General features: G+C 39.0%; 1 protein-coding gene across 1 annotated transcript; it reads left to right on the plus strand.

Annotated features, from left to right (window-relative positions):
• Nucleotides 1-1,257: 1,257 nt before the first annotated feature.
• On the plus strand, nt 1,258-7,375 carry LIG4 (ligase IV, DNA, ATP-dependent). Its single transcript, XM_006770700.2, has 2 exons — nt 1,258-1,433; nt 4,453-7,375. Exon 2 carries the CDS (start codon nt 4,482-4,484, stop codon nt 7,215-7,217), a length of 2,736 nt encoding a protein of 911 aa, XP_006770763.1. The 5' UTR covers nt 1,258-1,433; nt 4,453-4,481; the 3' UTR covers nt 7,218-7,375.
• Nucleotides 7,376-14,906: the final 7,531 nt, after the last annotated feature.

Consider the following 14,906-nt stretch of genomic DNA (forward strand, 5'->3'; position numbering starts at 1 on the left):
TATGTCTTTGTTTTACTATGGTTGCAAATATCAAAAAAATTCTATATGTGACACGGCACCAGAGTTAAGTTAGGGTTTTTCAAAATGCTGACATACGAGCTCAAAAGGTTCGCCATCACTGGACTAGGTGAAGAAATGAGCCTAGGCAGCGCTGCTTCGGATCACTAAGAAGTCAGAGAAAAGGGGGCCTCGGGGACGGGGTGATTTGCCCAGGATGAACTGCCCCTGCCCATTGCTGCCCTGATTGCAACCCTCTGGTGTCCCTTAGAATTTAGGAGATGGGTGCCTGTGGGGGAAGAACAGGGGAGGGGTGCTTCCAGGAGGGAGAACACTGCTGAGACCTTAGGTTTGAAGAGTTTTAAAGGCTTGGACTTTGGGGGAGTCTTAGGGGAAGATTCAACAGAATATTCATTACCTTTATGTTGATGTGCCAAAATGAGATTTATTCCCTTTATATCCCCTTGGATATGGCATATGACACTAATTGGATTTCCGCTATTTCCCTGTTTAGAGTGATTTAAGCTATTTATCCTCTGGTTGGGGAGGCGAAGGGCAAACCATTTACTCTTAAATGTGCCTGGTTTAGGGAAGATAGGATTTACTAAATGGCTGCATACTGCTTGTTTGACTCTGTCTCAGTTTCCCTATTCTGCTTGACCTGGCTTACTAGCCTGTCTCAAGAACTCACATGGAAGTTGTGTCATCATGAAAAACAACTAGGACAGACAGCCTTAGCCAATATTGCAAAAGCCAATTTTCCCACTTAAGTAACAGCAGAGGGATTGGGATGGGTGATACCCTCTTCAACCCATGCTTTCAAAGCCAACCAGCCAGATGAGTACTGGTGCCACTGCTTGCAAACAGGAACAGAACCGAGAGGCTGTCACTTTCCACCGGGCGGGCCAAGCAGAGAAAGGGCTTCATGGTCTCAGAAAGGAGCCAGTGCACAAATGCACAAAGGGTTCTTGGGTCTCCCGCAGCTACGAAAACAACTCTTATGGGCCAACCTCTTGCAAAAAGCGCTCGCTGCGTTTGGAGGCTATTGGAAGCTGTGTGTGTAGTCACGCTGCTACCACGGACCCCGGGTTCTCCGCAGCCTTGCAAGGCGAGTGCTATCCCCAGTACCCTTTCCCAGAATCCCCCGCCTGCTTCCAACATTCCTATGACGTCATGGCTTTCCCCTAGCCTACCAGTACGACCGCGCATGCGCGCAGCATTTCTTTCCCGTCCGGGGCCTCCCCAGCTGCGTCCGGCAAGCCGGCTTCTCAGTTGCGGCGTCAGGTTTGGCGGTGGCCCCAGAGGTTTCGCGTCAGAGAGGAGTTTTGTGGGGCGGACCCCGCAGTCCACGGAGAGAGCCAGCGGTGGAGTGTGGGCCGGCAGAGGCTGGGCCAGAGGGACCAAAGCAGGAGGGGGCCATCTTGCGTCCAGCAAAGGTTACACATTCATTCTTCTTCTTTCTGGGCAAAAAGTTTTCCAGTTCAGCCGCCCCCTGGATGCGTAGGGGAGAAGTGCGGACCGCAGGGGTGACCGCGCTGCGTTGGCAGCGGGTCCACCATCCATGGGAGGGTTTGTTGGGGCAGAGGAGTGGTGTGGACCGCCGCAGTGATCTTGCAGGCGTGTGTCGGTCTCTCTCTCTTGAGAGACCGTAGGCTTGGAGGGAATTACCTTGTTTCTCTTCTTACCCTCGGACTTTCGTTAACTTGCTCGTTCCCGCAGGCTTCTGGCTTTTTCTTCCCACTGATTTCTTTCCGCTGGGATGCTCCCCACGTGTCAGCAAGTGCCGTGGGAACCCGGGGTCTCATAGGGAAACAGCCCCGCTTGTCCAGGATTGCAGAAGGAACCCGAATGGTACCACTTTCTCTCCAATAACATGGCATTGAGTCATCCCCCATAGCCACAAGCTTGCTAGTGTGTTTTGTTGTGTCTCCTGGACAATCTAGGCAGCAACCGGATGGATGAGTCATTGTGTACTAGTTACTTTATATTCATTCTCTTGAAATCTTTGCTTATTGTCGACAAGTGTTCCCCTTCTTATCTGCTTAGTATTTTTAATACTTGTGTTTTAAAAACTGCTTGGGTCGGGGATTTACAAAATGCTAGGTATGGTGTCAAGCACCTTAAGTGAATTATCTGATGTCATCATCATCTTAATTTCTGCAGTTATTGACCCCATTTTACACTTCAGGAAACTGAATCTTAGAGAAACTAAGTAGTGGCCCCATATCACACAGACATTAAATGTTGGAGTCCAAGGTTGAATTCATGTATTGGACTCCAGAGCCTGAGCCCTAACCACAAACCTGGTTTTAATTTTTTTTTTTCAAAAATTGAAAACTTAAGCTAAAATGTACTAATGAAATCAAATTTATAAAACTGTAAGTAGCTATGTTAAAATATAGAACTAAAAGAGACAGGTCAAGTGAGGATTTCATGGGGGAGGGTATTTTGAGTTAGGTTTCGAATTTCAGAGTCATTAGGCAGAGCTAGCAGTGAAGGAGTGGAAGTAAACAGCCATCGGCTTTGTCTGAAAGAAGATACCTTTTCTTTCTTCCTTCCTTCCTTTCTTTTTTCAAAATTAGAGCACATGTAAAAAGCAGTGGAAATCCTTACATTATAACAACATACAGTTTAAATGAGTAAAAATATTTGTCTATTCATTTTATACTAATTTTGGAATTCTTGTTATCTATATAGCAGTCTTACATGCGCGCGTGTCTTCATCTATAACTAGATTTCAAGATTAGTATAAAATAATTTGAGTCTTTGCCTGGGACTTGTTGAGGGAAACTGACTTTGAGACCATAGGGAATCAACAGACCCATTGAAAACTGTATACCAATACTTGAACATTTCACTATCTATATAGCAGTCTTACAGTAATTTGAGTCTTTCCCTGGGAGTTGTTGAGGGAAACTGACTTTGAGACCATAGAGAATCAACAGATCCATTGAAAACTGTATACCAATACTTGAACATTTAAAGAAGTATTTTTTACATACTTAATCTTAACATACATTATCTAAATTATAAAAATAACATTATATACCAAATTATTCTGGCTTGAGGGAGCATGTTTTGAGAGGTAGGACAGTTAACATAACCAGGTGGTGCATTCAGTTATGCAAATGAGACACCGTGAAGGGAAGCAGTTAGTATATTCAAAGATAAAAGAATGTAGTCTCATGGGTTTATCTCTTGATCTAAATACCTCAGTGGAAGTGGGATTTTCTTTGTCAGGAATAGACTGAAAAATGTGTGTGTGTTTTTCCCTAGAGGCCAATAAATGGCTGTTGTGAATCTTTCCCAATGCAGTCATAGCTGTTGAATATTTTTTTAACCTCCAGCCATGTGCCTGCCCTCTCTGCCTCTCTGCCTCTCTCTCTCTCTCTCTCTCTCTCTCTTTCTCTCTCCTGGCATTCCCTAGTATGGTTCCCAGGAACTTAACTGTAGGTATTTAGTAATTCATTAAACAAGCAGACCTATGTCTTGCCAATCGCTAGTGGCACAAATTGTAACATGATTTCTGATCTCTGGAGACAGACAGTTTAGTAAGTGTGGTACAACAGTTAGCCATTCATTTCTTGTGCTGGATAACGTAGCCTTGTACTCACAGTGTATTTGATGGTTTTTGCTTGCAGGAGTGGGGGATTTTGTGGTCTCTGTACTATAGCAGTTCATCCCATCCTCTGTGTGACACTGTTCTGGCCTCTCTGGGCTATCTGGAATGTGCCAGCAGGTGTCTGAAACACTAGATAAAAGCAGAGGTCTGTATTTCTGGAGCACACATTTTTACTTAAAGTCTGTTTGAAAAGTGAGTGTTATATAGTTTAAACCATAGATTCTGATACCTCATAGATTCTAATAGAACTTGCATGGATATTAAAAATGTGGGAGAGAACCGAAGATGGCGGCATAGGTTAACACCAGAGTCTTTCTCTTCTTCTTCTTTTTTTTTTTTGAAAAAAAAACTTCCTACAAAGCCAAATTTCAATTCAATGAGCTAATGATTATTTGAAAACATCTGTTTTAAGAAATTTGTTTCTGATACTGTGTCTGACAGAGAGATAAGAAGTTCAGAAATATAGTGAATTGAGCCTTATTTGTTACTATCATTATTAGCAATCATCTTTTGCATTATGTGCTAAATAAGGAATGGAATAATTTCAATAGAAGCTGCAATTTAAGGAGTAAGAAAATTAAAATAATTAAAGTTAGTATTGTAAATTACAGACAGTGGGATTACTGATACTTTTGATAATAGATACTAAATAGAATTAAGATAAAATAGTTGGTTGTTATTAAATGTAGAGATTGAAAAGACATTATTTACAGCATTTATAGCATTGATCCATTTTCACTTGGCAAACCAGGTGTTCTCTTTAAAGACTTTACATTAAATATTTAGTTGAATTTTATCTATTACTTAAAGTTACTCTCTTTCTGTTTTATTAGTTGAACCAGAGGATTCACCCATCACTTCTATGGCTGCCTCACAAACTTCGCAAACTGTTGCATCTCACGTTCCTTTTGCAGATTTATGTTCAACTTTAGAACGAATACAGAGAAGTAAAGGACGTGCAGATAAAATCAGACACTTCAGGGAATTTTTAGATTCTTGGAGAAAATTCCATGATGCCCTTCATAAGAACCAGAAAGACGTCACAGACTCTTTTTATCCTGCAATGAGACTTATTCTTCCTCAGCTAGAAAGAGAGAGAATGGCCTATGGAATCAAAGAAACAATGCTTGCTAAGCTTTATATTGAATTGCTCAATTTACCTAAAGAAGGAAAAGATGCTCTTAAACTTTTAAATTACAGGACACCTACTGGAACCCGTGGAGATGCCGGAGACTTTGCCATGATTGCATACTTTGTATTGAAACCAAGATGTTTACAGAAAGGAAGTCTAACCATACAGCAAGTGAATGACATTTTGGACTCAATTGCCACCAATAATTCTGCCAAAAGAAAGGACCTAATAAAGAAGAGTCTTCTTCAGCTCATAACTCAGAGTTCAGCACTTGAACAAAAGTGGCTAATACGAATGATTGTAAAGGACTTAAAGCTAGGTTTTAGTCAGCAAACTGTATTTTCTCTTTTTCATAATGATGCTGCGGAGTTGCATAATGTCACCACAGATCTGGAAAAAGTCTGTAGGCAACTGCATGACCCTTCAGTAGGGCTCAGTGATATCTCTATCACTTTATTCTCTCCCTTTAAACCAATGCTCGCTGCAATAGCAGATATTGGGCGAATTGAGAAGGACATGAAAAACCAGAGTTTTTATATTGAAACCAAGCTAGATGGCGAGCGTATGCAAATGCACAAAGATGGGAATGTATATGAATATTTCTCCCGAAATGGACATAAATTTACGCAACAGTTTGGTGATTCTCCACAGAAAGGTTCTCTTACACCATTCATTCATAATGCATTCAGAACAGATATACAGATTTGTATCCTTGATGGTGAGATGATGGCCTACAATCCTAATACACAAACTTTTATGCAAAAGGGGAATAAGTTTGATATTAAAAGAATGGTAGAAGATTCTGATCTGCAGACTTGCTATTGTGTTTTTGATGTATTAATGGTCAATAATAAAAAGCTAGGACGTGAAACTCTGAGAAAGAGATACGAAATTCTTAGTAGTATTTTAACACCAATACCAGGCAGAATAGAAATAGTGGAAAAAACACAAGCTCATACTAATAAAGAAGTAATTGATGCTCTGAATGAAGCAATAGATAAAAGAGAAGAGGGAATCATGATCAAACATCCTCTATCCATTTATAAGCCAGACAAAAGAGGTGAAGGATGGTTAAAAATTAAACCAGAGTATGTAAACGGCCTCATGGATGAACTGGACATCATCATTGTCGGGGGCTATTGGGGTAAAGGTGCCCGGGGTGGAATGATGTCTCATTTTTTGTGTGCTGTCGCAGAGAAGCATGCTTCTGGTGAGAAACCGTCAGTGTTTCATACTCTCTGTCGTATTGGCTCAGGTTACACCATGAAAGAACTATATGATCTGGGTTTGAAACTGGCCAAGCATTGGAAGCCTTTTCATAAAAAAGCCCCACCAAGTAGCATTTTATTTGGAACAGAGAAGCCAGAAGTGTACATTGAGCCTTGTAATTCTGTCATCGTTCAGATTAAAGCGTCAGAGATTGTTCCCAGCGACATGTATAAAACTGGCTGCACTTTGCGTTTTCCACGAATTGAGAAGATCAGAGAAGACAAAGAGTGGCATGAGTGCATGACTCTGGATGACTTAGAACAACTTCGAGGGAAAGCATCTGGAAAGCTTGCGTCTAAACACCTTTCTGTCGGTGGTGATGATGAACCCCAAGTAAAAAAGCGGAAAGCTCCCCCCAAAATAAAGAAAGTTATTGGAATTATTGAGCACTTAAAAGCACCTAACCTTTCCAATGTAAACAAAGTTTCCAATATATTTGAAGATGTGGAGTTTTGTGTTATGAGTGGAATAAATGGCCATCCAAAGCCTGACCTGGAGAACAGAATTGCAGAATTTGGTGGTTATATAGTACAAAACCCAGGCCCAGACACATACTGTGTTATTGCAGGGTCTGAGAACATAAGAGTGAAAAATATAATTTCTTCAGATAAACATGATGTTGTCAAGCCCGAGTGGCTGTTAGAATGTTTTAAGACCAAAAGCTGTGTGCCATGGCAGCCTCACTTTATGATTCATATGTGCCCATCAACAAAACAACATTTTGCCCGTGAATATGATCGTTATGGTGATAGTTATTTTGTTGATACAGATTTGAACCAACTGAAGGAAGTATTCTCAGGAATTAAAGATTCTAGTGAACAGACTCCTAAAGAAATGGCCTCTGTGATTGCTGATTTAGAGTGTCGATATTCCTGGGACTGCTCTCCCCTGAATATGTTTCGAAATCACACCATTTATTTGGACTTGTATACTGTTATTAATGACTTGACTACCAAAATCGAGGGAACAAGATTAGCTATTACAGCCTTAGAGCTTCGCTTTCATGGAGCAGAAGTAGTTTCTCGTTTAGCTAAGGGAGTGTCTCATGTAATCATTGGGGAGGATCATAGTCGTGTTGCAGATTTTAAAGCTTTTCGAAGAACTCTTAAGAGAAAGTTTAAAATTCTGCAAGAAGGTTGGGTAATTGATTCAATAGACAAATGTGAGTTACAGGATGAAAATCAATATTTGGTTTAAAGCTTGTTTTTCTAGTGAGGAAATCATCTGATTTGGCCAACCCCTAACAGGTGATAATGATAAAATATTAAGCTAAATTTTATTTTTATCTCTTAATATCTATGCTTGAATAATATTATTAGATATAGGAAAACAATAATTTTCACTTTTGAAGTAGACAAGACAGTGGCCTGAAGCCAAGAAAGAAGAAATTATTTTAGCAATGTAGTAGTTGATAATTTTTATAATCAAGATGGAAAAAGCTTTAAAAAAAAAGTTTTATGTAATATCCCTATAACCATCTAGAAGTTTGACTCAGATATTAATAAAATACATGTAGAAAGTTTTAGAGTCAGAATTTTAACCTAAACAGGATTTTCTGAAGTCATAATAGTTTTTATCTAATAAAAGCATTATAAGGAAAAAGCAGAATTGTTATAATTGGATTTGTAAAAATAAGTCTTTTAAACTAAATACTGAATTTTGAAAAATATCAAATGTTGTAAACAAGTTTATTTTTTAAGGTTAAGGTCAAGCTCATGAATAAGACCTTGCTAGTGATATCATTAGCTAAATTAGGGGAAGTGGAATGACAATGTTCTAAAAACTTAATTAGATCAATATAAATGATAGTCACAGTGATTTTTTTTAGATATAGTTCATCTCAAAACAACGTGTGTTGTAACTTTCACTACAGAGAAATAAATTGCCTTGACTTTTAATATTACTTACTATCCTTAGGTTAGTTAAAGTCAGTGTGCATTGTATATATTGTGTCTGGATTTCTATGCCAGATTGTGGAATATAGCTTGCATATTGTGAAAAATATACTTTGACACTATTGCAATACTTAGAACTTGGTACCTGAGAAATGGTGTGTAGGTTATTTATAAATAATTAGAAATGTTACCCAAACAGTGGAACAAGTGTGTGTAATTTTATTACATTTCTTAATTTAAATAAAATATTTATATACTATTGAAATGATTTCTTATGGTATATTTACTTTAAAGTAATAATAGTTATTTCAATCAGATGTTATGGTATCAATGTAAATATTGACGAATTCAAGTCAGGTTCCTATTTAAGGTCATTTGTATTTTATATTCCTTAATGAGTTTTATTTAAAAACTTGAGGCCCAGTGCATGAAATTTGTGCACGGGGGGGGGGGGGGAGGGTTGTCCCTCAGCCCAGCCTGCACCCTCTCCAATCTGGGATCCCTCTCACAATCCAGGACTGCTGGCTCCCAACTGCTTGCCTGCCTGCCAGCCTGATCACCCCCTAACCACTGCCCTTCCCCTGATCGATGCCTAACTGTTCCCCTGCCGGCCTGGTTACTCCCAACTGCCCTCCCCTGCAGGCCTGGTTGCCCCCAAACTGCCCTCCTTTGCTGGCCTGGTATCCCCCAAATTGCCCTCCCCTGCCGGCCTGCTACCCCCCAAACTGCCCTCTCATGCAGCCTGGTCACCCATAACTGCCCTCCCCTGCTGGCCTGATTGCCAACAACTGCCCTCCCCTGCTGGCCCGGTCACACCCAACGGCCCTCCCCTGCTGGCTTGGTCACCCCTAACTGCCCTCTCCTACAGGCTATCTTGTGGTGGCCATCTTGTGTGTTGGAGTTATGGTCAATTTGCATACTGGTCATGACTAATCAGCATATCAGAGTTAATTCGCATATCCCTCGTGTTGAAGTGATGGTCAATTTGCATATTGGTCATGATAATTAGCATATCTGGTCGTGACTGTGAGGGTGTTACCAATTTGCATATTACCCTTTTATTAGTATAGATTAACCTTGTATATTTTTATAATATCTACTGAGAAAAATTACAAACTACAGATAAATGAAGTGGGGAAAAGCTATGTAATTTTACCATTTACTATTTTAGGTTATTGATGGAAAGATTAGTGCAAAACATTAACATTATAGTGTAAATAAGTATAAAACAAACTAGAATGCTCTAATTGATCAGCTTTTCTCAAAACATTTTGAGTCTATCCCAGCGGTTCTCAACCTGTGGGTCGCCAACCTGTGGGTTGTGACCCCTTTGGGGGTCGAACAACCCTTTCACAGGGGTTGCCTAAGACCATTGGAAAACACATATATAATTACATACTGTTTTTGTGATTAATCACTATGCTTTAATTATGTTCAATTTGTAACAATGAAAATACATCCTGCATATCAGATATTTACATGACAATTCATAACAGTAGCAAAATTACAGTTGTGAAGTAGCAATGAAAATAATTTTATGGTTGGGTTCACCACAACCTGAGGAACTGTATTATAGGGTCCCAGCATTAGGAAGGTTGAAAACCACTGGTCTATACCTACACCATTCTTAATTGCTGGACAATATTCCATTGAATGTAACGTACTGTATCAAGCCAGCCCATTGATTGACTTTCAGGCTATTTTACCATGTCACCTCCCTCCCTTCTCTTTTCCCATTGAGCATTTGTAATAAATCTTTTAGTCTATGTACACTAGTCCTATTCATTTCTTATACATTCCTAGAAATGGAATTACTGATTCAAAGTTACATATTTTCTAGTGACTTAATACACATTGCAAAATCCTGGCAAAAATGCCTTTCAAAATTTTTCTCATCTCCTAATGTTGGAGAGTTTAGTTACTTAGTGCTGGACCTATTTATTTTTATTTACTCTGTAGGCATTCTCATCCTATGTCATGGCTTTAAATGTGCTGATAACTCCTATAACTCTTAGCCTGATTTCTTTGCTGAACTCCATGTATATCTAACATCTCCATACGAAGTCTGATGTGTGTTTATAAGCACTTTTAAAGGTTTATTATTAAAATATTAATAAGTATTACTACTGAACAATTGTAAATGCAGAAGGTAGGATAGTGTAATAAACCTGGACGTGCATATCATCCTGTCTCAACAATTAGCAATGATTAACCTTTTTTTATATTTACAGAACTAGATTATTTTGAAGTAATCGTAGTCACATAATTTCATTTACAAATATTCCTATAGAAGTCTTGATTTCTCAAACACACTTACGATCTTTTTCAGTGTTTCCCTCCTCACTAAGCTGTATTCTATTCACCCAGCTGCTTAAGCCAAAAAACAGGGTTCTTCATCTGTTCTCTTACTTCCAGTGCATAGCAAATCTTGGATAGAGCTTCCACATACATTCAGAATATGACCTCTCACCACTCTTAGAGATAACCAACCATAGTTTCCTCCTCCATTCCTCACTGGACTATTCTCATACCCTCATAGTGGGCCTTCCTCCTTGTGCTCTTACTCCACTGCTATCTGTTCACCAGAACAAAAGTTGTTTAAAGATGCAAATCAGATCATGTTAACATGGTCAAAACCACTAAATCCTCATCATTCATTACCTCTAAAGTCTTTAACATGATCTGTTGGACACGGTCCCACATCATCTGTTAGCTCTCTGACTTAATTTCCTACCAGTTACCCCGCATCCCCTGCAGTCACACTGGTTTGTTTGCTTTTCCTTTCAACATCATTGAGATCTCTTATATTTCCCTTCATCCACATCCCCACTTTATTATAAAATTATTTCCCAGCCCTAGACAAAAAATTCTGTAAATGAAGACATTTGGTTTGTGTTGTGCACTGTTGTACTATTTATAGAATAAATCCTTTGGAGCAGACTGAAAAACCTACTTTGCTCTTATTTTCCAAGGCCACGGTTTCTTGCCACAAAGTAGGATGAGCCATTTAGTATTCAAAAACTCCTTCACCCTCTTCTGCATCCCTGATGACTTAGAACTGTCCCAAAAGAATTCATTCATGTCTTCTGACTCACAGTACCGTCTTGGAAAGTCAGGTGGCTGGATTAGGTAATTCTTAATCAAGTGCTTGCCTAGGATAGGAATTAAAAAGACTGTTTGAATCCTTGAAATCCTCATTTTTGGGGAAATAGTTTGAGTTTAGCTTTATAACATCTAATATGAAATTCTTTCACCACTAGAGCTATTCCATAAATAACTGCCACCATTTACTTTCAACCAAATGTATATTAAGTTCTTACTCTCTTTGATAATCATTTGGGTAAAAGAATGAATAAGGCAGACTTTGCCCTCAAAGAACTCAGAGTGTACTGAAAGATAAATATAATTAGAATACATAAGATAAATGTTATTCTAATTAAAGGAATGCCCCAAAAGCCATGTTGTACAGAAAAAAAGAGTACAAGCTTTAGAATCAAGTCTTCCTAGACCTCAATCCCAGTTCTAACCAAGTATCATTTTGAGCAAATCACAAACTCTAAACTTTAGTTTCTAAACTTTCAAATAGAAACAATGCCTGCATCACCCAGAATGTTTGACAGAATGAAAGCAACCAGCACAAAAAAAGCGCTCTCCAGCCTTTTTTTTTTTTTTTCTCTCCAGCTTTTATCTGCTGCTCTTACTTAGGCCTCTCCCATGGGGTTGATAAGTGAGTGGATTCTGGAAAGATATGTGGAATTTCATCAGTCATGGTGCTATGGAGGGTTTTTCCTGGCAGGGGCAAGACAGATTATAAGTAAAAACATGGAGAGTACAAAAGTGTGGGAGGATATTTGTAAAGTATTTAAATTTAGGTATGTGTGTGTATGTGGGGGTGTGTTATAGGTAAATAGATCAGGATAGATTTTAAATGCCACACTACAAAATATGGGTGGTGTCTGGAACTCAAAAAAAGTGTACTGAAGAATTTTAAACAAGGTATTTTAGGTGCTTAAGGCTAATTTCTTGATTTCCCCCTGACTTCATTCAAGCTGATATAACAAAGATACTACTGACCGGGTGGCTTAAACAATAAACATTTATTTCTCATAGTTCTAGAAGCTAGAAGCCCAAGATCAGGGTGCCGGAGAGGTGGGCTTCTGGTGTGTGTCCTCTTCCTGGTTTACAGATGGCCGCCTTCCTACTGTATCTTCCTGTGGGGGAGAGAGCTCTGGTTTCATTTGATAAGGGCACTACTCCCACACGGGGGGCTCCACGGCCTCATGAACTCATCTACACATAATTACTTCCCAAAGACCTGACCTCCAAATATCATCACATGAAGATTAGGGCTTCAGCATATGAATTGCAGAGGGATACAGACACTCAGTCCATAGCCCCCTTGGCTTTTTAAAATGTAATCGTTCACAAATAGGAGAGTCTGGTAAATTGTAAGCACTGTTCTGGCATTTGAGCAAACAGCAATAAACAAAATGGGCAAAATTCCTGCCTTCATTTGTTTCACATTTTAGTGGGCAGGAGCGAAAGACGAATAATTAATAATTCCTTCTCTGAGAATGATTCTCCCTCTTAGATGCTGTCTCCCTCCACATTTAAACGAGCCGGTTTTTCTTTTTCTAATTTTTTTTTCACATACAGCATTTTAAAATATATTTTTATTGATTTCAGAGAGGACGGAAGAGAGAGAAACATCAATGATGAGAGAGAATCATTGATCAGCTGCCTCCTACACACCCCACACTGAGGATGGAGCCCCCAATCAGGCCCGTGCCCTGACTAGGAATCGAACCTTGACCTCCTGGTTCATAGGTCCACGCTTAACCACTGAGCCTTGTCACCTGGGCCACATACAGCATTTTAAGAAAACTGTCTAAAATGCTAGTTTAATTTCCTGGCTTTTCAATCTTAAAATTACATATATAATTTTCTTAAAAAATAAAATAAAGTGATCTCTCTATTTCTACATCCCATAAATATTAAGAGCTTGTTGGAGATTCTGTTAAGGGAGCACAAATACTTACATAGTTTCTATTAAGAAGAAAAAATAATTTTCTGAAGAGATGTACTTGGAACATTGAGCAAAGAAGGTGTGGACAAAGGGGCCACATGCTAACTTGACAAACTCAGGAAGGCCTGCATGGCGGTTGTGCAAACTCAAAGACCTAACAGTGGTTCTCAACCTTCCTAATGCCGCAACCCTTTAATACAGTTCCTCTTGTTGTGGTGACCCCCAACCATAAAATTATTTTTGTTGCTACTTCATGAGGAGAGAGAACCCCTGACTAAAATAACCACAAAAGATGGTCTGAAATTAAACTTTAACTACAAACAGGTCATGGTGGGTAGTCATGTCCTAGGCCAGTATTTTCCCTGACAAAGATCAACTTAGATCTTTATGGAGCCCATTTGTCTTTTTGCTTCTAAGATAACTTAAAGGTGAAATGTCTGGGTAACTGGTAACTTCCCTTTTCTCTGGACCCCTCAGGGCACAACAAATGGCACCAGAACATTCCTTCATTGCTATTGTTAACAAGTTAATTGTCAACTGTTAATTATGTTAAACTATCCTGTATCCATCTATGTAAAACAAGCATATGTCCATCATTTCACTTTTTACCCTATCCCAGAGGTTTCCCCACTTTGCTTTATCCTACCTCCTTAATCTATCACCAATGAATTTCATGTAACCCAAGTATGCCCCTTTCCTTTGATTGCAATGTATAAATTCAGATGTAATCCACCATTCTCTGGAGCATTATCTCAATTCATTGAGGTTCTGTTTCCCGGCATATGTCGACAGTGTGGCTCAAATAAGCTCACAAAAATTCTTTACAGGTTTCAGTGGTTTTTTTTTACATTAACAAAGGGAACACCACCTAGTAAGCAAGGTTAACCAAACAAAAGTTGGTGATTCATGGTGAGATGTCATAGGAGGATTGCCTTTAAAGCAGGGATGGGGAACGTCCAGCCTGAGAAATCATTTGGTCTGTCCCTGCCAATGCATTAATTAAATGTTTGGCCAAATATAACTAATTGTTAAGTTGATAATTTTGTATGGCTCTCGAATGATGTTGTAAATATCCAAATAGCCCTTGGCAGAAAAAAGGTTTCCCACCCCTGCTTTAAAGGAACAGATAATTAATATGATATTTGACACTTTTTGGATCATAGAAAAAACATGGAAATCTTCCTAAGTCTTTTTTTTTGGGGGGGGGGGTCATAACCTCAGTACTAACATCTAACAAATACAGCACAAAATTTGGAACTAGAACTTTCATACATTATTAGTGGGAATGTGAAATGGTGCCACTCTGAGAAACTAGTAATTTTTAAATGAAGTTCTATACCTACTCTGTGACTCAGCAAATCCATCCGTAGAGATCTACAAAATGGAAGGGGAAAGCTATGCTTAGAAAGTGATTTGTTCCACAATGTTCAAAACTTTATTTAGAATAGCCAGTAATACATATTGTATGATTACATTTATATGAAGTTCAGGAAAAAATGATACTAGCCTATGTACATAGGAATCAGAACAGAGTTGCCACATGGGCTGGGGCAGGGGCGGGGCAGGGGATGAGTTGACTGGAAAGGAGCAAAGAGAGCTTCCTGGAGTTATGGAAATAAGTAATTTGATTGATGTGTTGGTCACACAGATATATAGATATATATTTCTCAAAGCCTATTGAACTTGTGATTTGCATATTTTATCCTGTGTAAATTATATTTAGATTAATTAAATATTAAAAATAATTGTTGACTATAGTTCTTCTTTTACTCTTTTTTTTTTCCAAATTTTATTTTTTATTACAAAGGGTATTACATATGTGTCCATTTTTTTCCCCGCCCTAGACAGTCCCCTAGCCTCCCCTATTCCCCAGTGTCTTATGTTCATTGGTTAGGCTTATATGCATGCATACAAGTCCTTTGGTTGATCTCTCCCTCCCGTACCTTTCCTCTGAGGTTTGACGGC

The sequence above is a fragment of the Myotis davidii genome, unplaced genomic scaffold (genome assembly GCF_000327345.1).
Source record: "Myotis davidii unplaced genomic scaffold, ASM32734v1 scaffold242, whole genome shotgun sequence".
Lineage (NCBI taxonomy): Eukaryota > Metazoa > Chordata > Mammalia > Chiroptera > Vespertilionidae > Myotis > Myotis davidii.

Coding starts and splice junctions, on each gene's coding strand:
- LIG4 (XM_006770700.2), top strand. CDS start 4,482: ATGGCTGCCTCACAAACTTCGCAAACTGTTGCATCTCACGTTCCTTTT.